We start from the raw sequence: 12,801 nt of genomic DNA, 5'->3' as shown, positions 1-12,801 counted from the left end.
TGTGGGGACGGTGTCGGCAGCGGCGTCTCTGTGGGAGGCGAAGCCCACGCTCCGTGGGGTTGATATCTCCTTCTGCGCTGCGGCACGCAAGGCTCGTGGGGACTCTCTTGTGCGAGTGGAGGCGAAGATCTTAGATCTAGAAACGCGCAGTGGAAGTGGGGGGGGGGGGGGGGGGGGGGTTGAGTCGGCGGGTCCGCCGCCAACTGTTGCTAGCGCAGCAGGATCTCTCTTCCCTTTTGCTGGACGAAGCCCGCCAGGCGTGGTTGGCTACCTGCAGCAGGATATATCAGTGGGGAGGACAAATCGAGCAAACCCCTACATAGATTGTGTCAAGGGGCGACAGGCTCCTTTGTTCTCCCGGGTGTAGTTGGACCCGATGGAGTACCGATTTCAGACCAGTCGGCCATCGCAGAAAGCTTCGCGGCCTATTACGCGGACCTCTATGCTCCCTGAGAACGTTTGCCGGCAGAGGTTATTGCCCGATTTTTAGATGACCTTCCGCCCAGGACTCTGACCGACGAAGTAAGCGCGGATCTTGATCGCCCATTCTCGGTAGATGAACTGAACTCCGCTCTTCAGGAGCTGCAGCCTGGTAAGGCGCCGGGTCCCAATGGATCCCCGAACGAATTCTTCAAGCGATACTCCCAGCAGCTCGGCCCTCATTATTGTAGGGTGGTGGAGGAGGCTAGAGAGGTTGGTCGTTTGCCCAGAGACTGGCAGCATGCCGAGGTGGTGGTATTTCACAAACCCGGCCGGCCTCCTGAACACCATGCATCCTATCGTCCTATCTCCCTTCTTAACGTAGAGGCTAAGGTTTTGGCCAAGGTCCTCACATCTCGTCTATTGTACATCCAGACAAGGCCGGGTTTATGCCCCAGCGGACGACCCGTCATAATATACGCAGAGCACATACAGCAATTGCGGCAGTGGGGAGCTTGGGGGTACATGTGGCCCTGTTGCTTGCGGATATGGATCGAGCTTTGGATTCATTGAGCTGGGAATATCTATTCGCCCTCCTATGCCGATTGAATCTAGGACCTCGCTTTCTCTCTTATCTGACTTTACTTTACACAGGCATAACAGCGTCTGTGCGTGTGGCTGTCTCTGTCTCGTCGGTCTTTCCCATTGGTCGAGGCACCAGGCAGGGGTGCCCTCTGTCACCCTATCTGTTCGCCCTGGCAATGGAGCCCCTGGCTACGTGTCGATGCGCAGGTATCGGGGCTCGAATGGGCCAATGGCTTGTCGGATCGAATCGCCTTATATGCGGACGACGTGCTATTCTTTCTTACGCAGCTGGATAGGACTGGCCCGCGGCTGTTGCGTATCATGCAGGTGTTTAGGGAGACTACCGGCTTGTATATGAACGAGCGTAAGTCTACCCTTTGGGTCCTGGGGGGAGGGGCCGACCCTGGTGCCTAGGCCTCCGCAGTGCAGATGGCGCGTGGGGGGCTGAAATATTTGGGCGTGTTCCTTTCGGACGCTCGGTCGACTTCTTGGGAAAATAACTTGGTGTCGGTATGGAACAGGGTGCGTGACGATCTTAGAATTTGGTCCCACATGCCCCTATCTATATATGGCCATTTTCAAGATGGTTGCCCTTCCTCGATTGCTGTATCAGCTGCAAAACCATCCATATCCTATATCCTCGGGTTGGTTCCGCCAGGTGAATGCGATGCTGGGTCAGTTTCTCTGGGGCGGGGGGGTTGTGAGGGTGGCTCTCCGTACTTGCTTTAAATCCACGTATTGCGGGAGACTCGCTACCTCCGACATTCTCCCATACTATATGGCCTCCCACTTGCTGGTCCTTAATGAATGGTGGTATGGTGACAGGTCGGATCCGGCGTATAGCCTTGAGCGCCGCTTAATAGGAGATCATTCACTGCATACACTCCTTTATTCTGCGCCCTTGCGGCGCTCTTTGCCGAGTGTGACACAATTGGTATTTCAGGTTTGGAGACAGGCGTTGGAGGATGGGCTGGTGGAATCGCCTAACTGGCGAGACGCCACTATGGCGAAATTGTGGCCTGCCGCAGTTGGCGACCTTGCCCGGCTTCCAGGACTGGGATGTGATTGGGATCTCCACTCTGGGGGATGTCATGAGGGGTCCTAACCTGAAATCCTTCCAAGATTTACAGAATGACTTTCAAATGCCGCGCACCCAATTATTTAAATATTTGCAGTTCCGGCATGCTCTTTCTCCCAGCTTGGCGGGTATGGAGGAGTTGGACGATTTTAGTCCAATAGAGGCGAAAGTCTTCATGGGGGACTTGCGGGACCATAAGATATCGAAAATATACCAGTGCCTTGTGACACACTGCTCCCCGTCTCTGCAGCGTCTCCGTGAGGTATGGGAGGAGGATGTGGGCCCGCTTGAGGAGGAGGACTGGACGGAGGCCCTAACCTCTCCACGTGGGGCGGCCATCGCCGTGAGCCTTCGACTCATCCAGTTTAAATACCTCCATAGAGTGTATTTTACCAGTTAGACTGTATAGGGCGGGTCTGGTGGCATCCCCGAATTGCCTTCGCTGCTTGCATGAAGAAGGGACGCTGCTGCATACTATATGGGATTGTTCTGCACTAACTAGGTTCTGGCGGGGTGTACTGACATGCCTCTCAGAGGTTCTGGGTTGGGATCTCCCTCGGTCTCCTAAACTAGTGCTCCTGCATGTGATGGACGATATAGGGGGCAATGTTTATAAGCGCCACCTGATGCTCCTGGGCTTCACTCTTGCCAAGCGGGACATAGCGAGGGCTTGGAAGGCGACGGCCGCACCCTCCGTATCAGTTTGGAAGGCTGGGCTAGATTTCTGCATGGGCCTAGAGGCCCCCATTTTTGTGGCACGGGGCTGCCCACGTAAACATTATAAAATTTGGAAACGATGGGCAGATTACAGGGGACTGGAATTGGAACCCACTCCAGTGGAATAATTGTGTGGGTGGCAGTCTTTCTCTCCTTTGTTTTGGAGGGCCATGTAACATTTGTGTATTGGGCGCAGTTGTGTCTCACAGACATGGTCCATAGCGAAGGTAGAATTGTAGCTACGAACAGATTTGCTGCCTTGGCTGGATTGGCGGTGCGATGGGGTGGGGGGTGTTCTATGTTTATTTGTTTATTGGGGAAGCATTTTTTATGCACGTCCCTTATGTAATTTTCTTTTGGTATCTCATGAGAAAAATGTCAAAGCAAGGATTTTGTTTATTGATGCTACGGAAGTCTCTGGGTTACAGAGTTCTGCTAAATGTGTATTTGACGAATAAAATTTGCTTACAAAAACAAAAATATCCCAATGAACTTGTGTCAGTAGGGACTGTCACACTTACAGAGGCCTCGCTGGATGGAATCCTTTTGAATTAGGCAGCATGTTGAGTTATTGTGGGGGTGCCCTTTAGGTAAATACAGTTAGATGATGTAGTCCTCTGTCATAAATGACAGACAACAATTTTGTTTTCCGTAGCCAAGGTCTGTTTTATGTGGACACCACAGCCAACATACTATCATTCAAGCCACTGGACATGTGACCCCTGAAAGTCCAATATGCCCTCTACTGTGGTAGCTATCAAAGTGAAACTCAAGAAGTCTGGGGGAAAGAAGTCTGCACATCTGCTACCGAGAAGAGTCACCAATAAAAATTGCTTTGTATAAAGATATGTCCTGTAAAAAGGATTAAATAAATACTGACCGCTTACTGGTATTTTTAACTGTCACCAGGTACCCTGCCCAATGCAAGCCCTTATAAGCAGTGAAGGCAGCAGCATGAACAACAGAGATCCAAAGTGTTGGACATGTAATCTACAAAATAGCGTGGATGACTATTGTGTGGCATGGATGCTACTTTTTGATAGACATCTTCATGTCTACCAAAGACTTTAAGGACCTCTTAGGAGGTTGAGAACATTTGTGATATTAAAAGCCTCATTTGGACACTGAAAGCCTCCCCAGGACACTGAACTCACCCTCTTGCTGAAGACCCCTCCATGACATCGAGGCCTCCCCACGTCATTGAGGGCACTTGAGAAAGTTGATGGAAGATGCCTTTAAGGCAGAGGTCTCCAACCTCTTCTGTAGTAAGAGCTACTTCTGAACAGTGAAAATCATTGTGAGCTACTGAAGGCCAAGCCACTCACGCAATGTTACCAGACACCCCCTCATCCAGTTTTGTCAAATCTAAGCCTAATGGCCATAGAGCAAAAGACTACGGTTAGAGCAAAATACTTTGACTAAGGGCACTATGACAGGGCTGCCATGTGCGCCAGTGAGTGTGGTCTTGGTGAAGAATGAACATATGTGCGTATGCATTGGATATATGTGTATGGGTAAAGGAGAAAATGAGAGTCTGTTGTATGCACTTGTGGCACAGGACACACCTTTCCCCATATGTGGTATTCTTACATGCCTTAACACAAACATTGTTTAAATGGTAGAAATTTAAAGTGCAGAACAAATGTTCTGCAAAAAAACGGTGCATCATATGGAAACATTTTCGGCACTTTATATTTCTCCCACTTAAAAAATGGCTATATTTTCAGTTATAAATATGCCACCGTTTCTGCCACCCATGGGAACAAGATGCCGCTGTGTGTAAACGCGACACTTTGAAATGGGAGAAAATTAAACTGAAGAGTTAACCCTGTGTTTATACGGATTCCATAAAACTAATCATTTAAATTTCTTCCCATTTCAAAGTGTTGCATTTATAAACAGCAGGCATCTTGCACCTGGTGGCCTGTAGACACAATGCCATATTTATAACAGAAAAATACAGCCATTTGTTTAAATAGGAGGAATTTATAGTGATGAAACAAGCTTCATAAAATATGAAGACGCAATTGGCTTAATTGAAAGTGGAGAAAAACATGGACTCAATGTTTCATATAAATATTTGTATCCACTTTACATTTCTCCCATTTGCAAAAAAATTATAGTATTTTTCAGTTATAAATATGGCACAGTGTCTACTGGCCACTGGGAGCAAGATGCCTGCTGTAAGTAAATGCAACACTTTGAAATGGGATAAAATTAAAACAAAGAGTTAACTTAATCATTAAGTAAACTCTTCATTTCAATTTTCATCATTTAAAAGCATTCAAAATATAATTTGTTCTCATGCTCCAATACTGAGTTGACAAGGAATTTTATTTAGGATTTAAATATCTCAGTGCTTCAGTTCTTGACCTCTGTACACTCTTGGTCATAAATCTGACATGATCAGGCTCTGCTATCTGCAGCCAGAAGATAATAATGCAACATATAGACAGCCTTCCCATAACTTTAAAAGAAGAATGTGACCACCTGCTTATTTAATATTGAACTCATGGCTGTGAGCTACTCTGAAGGTGTCGGTGGGCTACTGGTAGCTCACGATCGACTGGTTGGATACACCTGGCCTACAGGAACAATGAATCTTATTCAGCCGGCATGTAATCTTCTGCAAGCACATTGGAGCAGACTTTGCTGAAGCTGGTGCTAGTAACAGCTCTACAGCAGGTTGTAAAAGACCTGGAAAGCAAAGATCATGCAGACAAAATGCAGTGAAGAGCTTGAAACCTGAAGTCTTAAGCAGAGTTGTTCGTATGAGTATGTTGAGATTTGCAGTGCCCCTTACCAAGGCTTCATTAAAATTTGCCTTGTCCTCTATAGGAGAAACCTGCTCTGGTGTCTGGAGGTGATAAGAGTTGCAGATTGCTGCCTCACTGAAGAGAACAAAGAATGCGAAGAGTCAGTCTGATGAGATCTAGATCCACTTGTCAAACTAGAGTGTCGCGTTGATGTTGATTAATGATTAGATCTTGAACGGAGTTATCTTGAACACAGATGGGGAGAAGACTAGAACGGAGATAGGTGGCCTTCACGTCACAGAGACTGAGGTGGCAAAGGTGGCCAGGGAAACAGCACAGGTTGAGGGGGACACAGGAGGTGCAGGCAATACAGGTTAAGGAATCACTTAAGCATGGGCACAACTAGTTCAGAAAGCTGTAAAATAGGGGTGATCATCTGCTCTGGAGAAGGAGAGGATTGCGTTAATGCCGACAAGACTGCTAGCGATGGTGAAAATGTCCTGGAGAGTAGTCTGAATCTGGAGTGATTGGTACCATCCTAGTCTTCAGCTACCAGGCAGAAGGGCCTGCTTTGTGATCTTGATAAGGTGCATGTCATCACATATACCTTATTTGCAGTGGATCTTTTCCTGCTTATAAAATATATTTGTTTATTGTAGAAAATAGATAAAAATTGGCCAACATTTCTTTATTTTTATAGGCTGTTCAAAATACTTCTATGAAAAACATTTTATATGTATATATTTTTTGAAAAAGTGCTAATGGATCACACACGTCTTCTCAGGACTATTAATGAAGACCCCTGTGTAGGAGAACATAGATTTTATACTAATTGGGTAGGCATGCGATTGGGATGTTTCTAGCATACCATTATTAGCTGAGCTATTGATAATTATGGTAATAATTCTTAGCACATAATAAATATTAGTTTGTTGTAAAATACCAATACATGTCTGTATTGCGAATTTGGAGGTCATAGTGGAGATCATCAATGCCACCGTCAGAAGTGAGTGTCTAACAAAATTATCTGACTCCTAATACTCTCACCCACATGAGCATAACTCGGCAATAATGTGCAGAAGATGCATACCCATTTTCTTCCCCCCCCCCCCTCCCAATAAAGATCACAGTTTCCTTGGAGTTTAAGAAATCTACCAGGTCTGTCCCCAATACTTTTGTGAAAAACCACAGTAGGGAAAGCCCAAAACAGAATAGTATTTCTTTGCACACGCAAAAGCATCAGACTGTTAGCTTGCGTTTCTGATCTTAGGGCAACCTCAAAATTTGTGCATATTCTCTTGCATAACTTACTGATTTAGCCATTAATGGGAAACAAACATTTCAGTAAACAATTATAAAGAGATACATCAATTAAAAACATCTTTGTGCAACAGATCAGCATCATCCAGAGTGAGACACAAGAAAGTGCAGGCATGTACTTCCTCCCACCTCTTTTTCGTCCTGTGTGTCCTCAGACAATTTCAACCTTCCTCTTGTCACTGAAACTGCAGGAGATTCTTGGCATTTCTGTAACTTAAGGAATGTTTGTACAAATATTAAAAGAAGCCCATTTAGAAATATACATAAATACAAAACCAAACATCCTTTGTGTTGTTCAGTGGGTTCTCAACAAATACTTCAGAGGAAACACTGTCCACGTGGCACCTTTGCTTTTTATCATTATGTTTGGTTGAAAACAGGAGTCCGCCCCCTCCGGGATCATTAATAGCTACATATTCTCTGTAGCTCCCGTAAGCCCATTTTCTCTTGCTACTCTGTGTGGGGTGGAGGGGGTGGGGGGGGGGGGGGGGGGAAGAGTGTGTGTGTGTGTGTGTGTGTGTGTGTGTGTGTGCACATACATACACACACCAACTTCTGCCGCATATATAAAAAATATTTTTTACGACTGCTTCAACCACCATTTTTAGGTTTAGTAAGCTTAGTTTCTCTTTATGATGAAGTACACCATTGCGCTTCTCGCATGTACCTACAGTTTGTTACATGTTATTCCGGCCCCGCCCACACTGGGGTCAGGTGCCATCACATGTGTTTTTCTTCACCGAGAGGCATGTTTAAGTAAACTACTCACTTTGCGTGACTTTGCATATACAAAGTGTATTCTGCATGCTCTTGAGTTAAGTGTTTTTTAGTGGATCTATAACTTCAACTGGATGGCTGCAATAGAATGAAAATCGCGAGCACCATGTCACGGATCCGAGGGAGTGACGGCACATTCACAATCACTTCCAGTAGTAACTTAGATATCTTGTTTGTTTCTTTATGCTGTGCCTTGTTTTTTTTCCCAGATACTGTTCCTGACAGTGGGAACCGTAAGTACGGTAACATCACTCCACCACAGCACACCTTAGCATGTGCTGATATATTCTCACAAATTCACTTATTTTGGTCCTGAAGAAAGCCTCAACATCCCCTGTCGAGGCTGAAACATGTCGACCTTTTAAAGGGGATACAGAAGATCAATCATGTCTTCACAATATCCCCACCCTGTTTTTAACCGTGCACTAGAACTCGAGAATAAAGGCATTTAGAGAGCATCCTAGAGGTACTTTTAAACCACACTTTGAGCACTCCTCCCCCACTCAAAAAAAACAAAAACCTGCTCCTCTGTAATTCAGGCATCACAGCTCAGCTGGGCTGCACTCGGCAGCTTGGCTGGGAACCCGATGATGAAGTATGCCACCAACTAGGTTGGTGGGTGAGGGTTCTTCTAAAAAACCTAACTTTTTTCCCCCTCATTCCTGTGTATGACATTTTGTCTTCCTAACATTTGGATCCCTTATTGGGTCCGTCCATGTTGTTGTTTACTACTTGTTGAAAACATTGCAATGCTTGCTCCATTTGTCTCAATTTATGTGATTAAAATGAGAAGGCTTCAATAGGATTAAAGCACAAGTTACTACTTGTGTAACGATATATCTGTAAGAGACATTAGTGATAGATTCCTTACCTTAGAATATCCCCAGGCGTCACACTGGATCCGGAAAGTTTCGCTTAGCAGTACCCCTGCGCGTCAGTAGGTGGCGCCGTGAGGCTCCGCATCCGTCACTGGCGTCGTAAGCGCCGAGATGACGCCACGAAGAGTACTTAAGCGCCACTGATGCGCGCCGACGTCAGTTCTGTACACGACTTTCCGCGCCAGGAACACAAAGCCATGCAAGATACTGACCATTGGTGCAGAAAACTAGGGCCCCAAGAGGGATGACCTGAACCCTAGTAACCAGTTCGCAGAACGGGGAGGATGGGTGGGGCGGAATCTATCACTAACTAATGTCTCTTACAGATATATTGTTACACAAGTAGTAACTTGTGTATCTGAAAGAGACACGTTAGTGATAGATTCCTTACCTTAGAATAGATACCCTAGCAATACCAGCCCCGGTGGTGGGTCTGCAAACAGGATTACACCAGAAAGTCACGGAGAACGGAACGGCCAAAGAAGCAGTCTCTCCGGACCCGACTGTCAAGGCAGTAATGCTTGGTAAACGTGTGCAGCAAAGCCCACGTAGCTGCCTGACAAATGTCCTGCAAGGGAACGCCGCATCCCAAGGCAGTAGTGGCTGCAGTTGCCCAGGTCGAATGGGCACGCAGCCCCACAGGAGGCTCCTTCTTAGCCAAGGAGTAACATGCTTTGATGCACAGAACGACCCACCGAGAGATGGTCAGTTTCTGCACAGCCCGACCTTTTTTGGTGCCCACGTAGCCAATAAAAAGCTGGTCACCCACCCTGAACTGCTGTGTACGCTTCAGACAGAAGGCAAGCGCACGTTTGGGGTCCAGACGGTGGAGCATCTCTTCCTCCCTGGAAGGATGTGGAGGCAGAAAGAAGGTAGGCAAAGTGATGGTCTGCCCGATGTGGAAGGGCGTGACCACCTTTGGCAAAAAAGAAGGACGGGTCCTTAACACCACCTTGTCCGGATGAACAGAAAGGAAAGGAGGTTTGGACGAAAGATCCTGGAGCTCACTCACTCTCCTGGCAGAGGTGATAGCGACCAGGAAAGCAATCTTAAGAGTAAGAGGATGCAAAGGACAGGTATGAAGGGGCTCGAAAGGAGCGCACATCACATAGGTCAAAACGAGATTCAAGTCCCATTGAGGCATTATGAACGGCACGGGAGGAAACATGCGCAATGCCTTTAAGAAAACTGTTAACCTCCGGGGACTTAAAAAGAGAAGGCTTATCTGGAAGCCTCAAAAAGGCAGAGATGGCCGAAAGATAACCTTTGATAGTGCCCAGAGCAGAGCCCTGCTGGGCCAAGGAAAGAAGAACTTCAGAAAGAGGGGCAGAAAGGGGATCCACAGCCTTTGCTGTGCACTATGCCACAAACTTGTTCCACCTGCAGGCGTATACAGTTTTAGTGGAGGGACGCCTGGCTGCCAGAATGACATCACAGACTTCGGGAGGAAGATCGAAAGCTGTCAACTATCGCCGCTCAATCTCCATGCATGGAGGTGGAGGCTCGACAGGTTAGGGTGGAGGACCGTCACCTCCCGAAGAGGCAGACGGATCGGGGGATCGATCGCCATGCTGAGTAGCTCGGGATACCAGTATCTCCGTACCCGATCCGGAGACACAAGGATGACTTGGGCCCGGTCACGCCGAATCTTCTTCAGCACTCTGGGCAGAAGTGGTATAGGCGGAAAGGCGTACAATAGACCGCAAATCCACTCGTGACGAAAAGCGTCGCAGAGCAAGAACCGCCTTAGAAATTCCAACGCGCAGAACTGATGACATTGCGCGTTCTCGTCAGTGGCGAATAGATCTATCCAAGGCTCTCCCCACTGCTGAAAGAGACCTTGCACCACATCCGAATGCAGACGCCATTTGTGATCCATCAAGCACCGGCGGCTGAGTTTGTCCGCCCCGGCGTTCAGAGAACCTGCCAGGTGTTGAACCACCAAGGTAATGCCCTGATGTTCCAGCCACGTCCAGAGGAGCAGAGCCTCCTGACAATGGGATCAGGACCCCACCCCGCCCTGTTTGTTGCAATACCACATGGTAGTGGTGTTGTCTGAACACCTGCACCACACTTCCCCGGACAGAGGGAAGGAATGCTTTCAGCGCAAGCCGGATCGCCCGAAGCTCCAGAAGGTTGATATGGAGCCGGGACTCCGCCGGAGACCAGAGTCCTCTGATCTCCGCCTCTCCCAAGTGGCCTCCCCATCCCAGGAGGGACGCATCTGTCACCACTGTGTGCTCCGGTTGGGGAAGGGAGACGGATCTGCCACAGACTCAATCGCGATTCGTGAGCCACCACTGCAACTGCAGTGCAGTGCCCTCCGAGATCTGGACATGATTGGATAGGTCGCCCTGATGTTGCGCTCATTGTAACTTCAGGTTCCACTGAAGAGCCCGCATATGCCATCTGGCATGTGTCACCAACAGGATGCAGGAGGCCATCAGGCCCAGGAGCCGGAGGGTCATCCTGACAAACCCGGGACAGAGGCTGAAAGATCAGAATCATAACCTGAATATCCCGGACTCGCTACTCGGGAGGATAAACATGAAACAGCGTTGAATCCAGAACCGCTCCAATGAAGGGGAGCTTCTGAGAGGGACCCGGGTGCAACTTCGGCACGTCGATTAACAACCCCAGCAAATGCAGGAGGTCGGACATAGTCTGAAGGTGGGCGACGACTGTCTGGGGCGAGCCCGCCTTCAAAAAACAGTCGTCGAGGTAGGGGGAAAACGGACACCTCCGACCTGTGCAGATGAGCTGCAACCACCGCCATCACTTTCGTGAACACCTGAGGGGCGCTGGCAAGGCCGAAGGGGAGCACGGCAAATTGAAAAAGCTCAGGGCCTACCGGGAACCGGAGGTAACGCTGGTGGGCTGGCAGGACGGGGATGTGAAAATACGCGTCCTGCAGGTCCAACGCTACCATCCAGTCTTCAGGGTCGAGGGCAGCTAAGACCTGAGCTAGAGTCAGCATCTTGAACTTCTCCTTCCGGAGGAAGCGATTGACTTCCCGGAGATCCAAGCTAGGACGCAGACCCCCTTTGTCCTTCTTGGGGACCAGAAAGTAGTGGGAACCACCACTCCCTACTTCCGGCCCAGGAATGCACTCGATGGCCCCCTTGGCCAAGAGGGCCGGAGGGGAGGACTGAAAGGGGAGGGAGTACCCGCAGCGGGGGTGGAGGTAGACTGACCCGCACGCTGGTTCCCCGACCCGCCCCTGCGGAAACCTCAACCTCAGCCGCACTGGGGCTGGTTCTGCACAGGCTTTGGGAACGGACGCGCCTGACTACCTCTAACTTGGCCTCGAAAGGAACGAAAACCAGGAGAAGCCGAGCTCTTGGTAGAAAGGCCCAAGGACTTGGCCGTAGCTCGCGCATCCTTAAAGCGCTCCAGGACACGGTCAGCCTTGTCGCCAAACAGGCGGGTGCCATCGAAGGGAATGTCCATGAGCGAGCACTGGACACCGGGCGAGAACCCAGTTGAACGCAACCAGACGTGACATCGCAACGTCACAGTTGTAGAAATCGCCCTGCCCAATGAGTCAGCGGTGTCCAACCCACACCAAATGGCGAACTTAGCCGCATCCTTACCCTCAGCAATTGCCTGAGAAAGGACTGTCTGCACCTCCTCAGAACACTGAGGCAACACCTGAGCCACTGCATCCCACACCACGTGGGAGTAGCAGCCCAACAGGCAGGCGGTGTTCACTGACCGCAGCCCCAAGCTGGCCGAAAAGAACAACCGCTTCCCAAATTAGTCCAGCCGTTTAGAGTCCTTATCCGGCGGGCCGTAGGAAAAGCACTCTGACGTCGAGGCCTGAATGACCAGGCTCTCAGGCGTAGGGTGAGTGGTCAAAAAGCAGGGTCACCGGGCGCCGGCCGGTGGCGCCTGGTGACATTCTTATCCACCGGGGCCCCTGTGGCCAGCCTCGATCAAGTGCCCAAGAGGACGTTGGTAAGGGCGTCATTGAAGGGAAGTAACGGCTCCAATGAAGTAGACGCTGTCTGGAGCACCTCGGTGAGGAGGTTGGTCTTGAGGGCCACTGTGGAGAGGTCAAGATTAAGGGCCTCAGCCGCCCGATGGAGGACCATCATATAGGAGGCACCTTCCTCCATCGTAGGCGGAGGGGAGGCATACCCCGGGTCCGACGAGACATCGAGGTCGCCCGCCTCCTCCAAGTCGTCCACCCAATCCTGCTTGGAGTCACAGTGCCGAGCAAGAGGGTCCAAGGACCCTTCCCAGTCTTCGTCCGCCTCTGGCGTAGAGG

General features: G+C 49.3%; 1 protein-coding gene across 7 annotated transcripts in view; it reads right to left on the bottom strand.

Moving 5' to 3' along the window:
• The window catches only part of ARHGAP19 (Rho GTPase activating protein 19), a 209,646-nt gene that overhangs the window by 14,438 nt on the left and 182,407 nt on the right, over window positions 1-12,801 (bottom strand). For 5 of the 7 annotated variants that reach the window (XM_085606401.1, XM_085606410.1, XM_085606407.1 and 2 more), the window contains one exon: window positions 7,006-7,089. In XM_085606401.1, coding sequence (XP_085462527.1) covers window positions 7,006-7,089 — 84 coding nt within the window. The remainder of the gene's footprint in view (window positions 1-7,005; window positions 7,090-12,801) is intronic. The other 2 variants (XM_085606408.1, XM_085606411.1) reach the window with 1 other exon arrangement.

This window comes from Triturus cristatus, chromosome 1_2 (genome assembly GCF_964204655.1).
Source record: "Triturus cristatus chromosome 1_2, aTriCri1.1, whole genome shotgun sequence".
Taxonomy (NCBI): domain Eukaryota; kingdom Metazoa; phylum Chordata; class Amphibia; order Caudata; family Salamandridae; genus Triturus; species Triturus cristatus.
The sequence above is the reverse complement of the archived record's forward strand: the minus strand, read 5'-3'. Positions and strand labels throughout refer to the sequence as shown.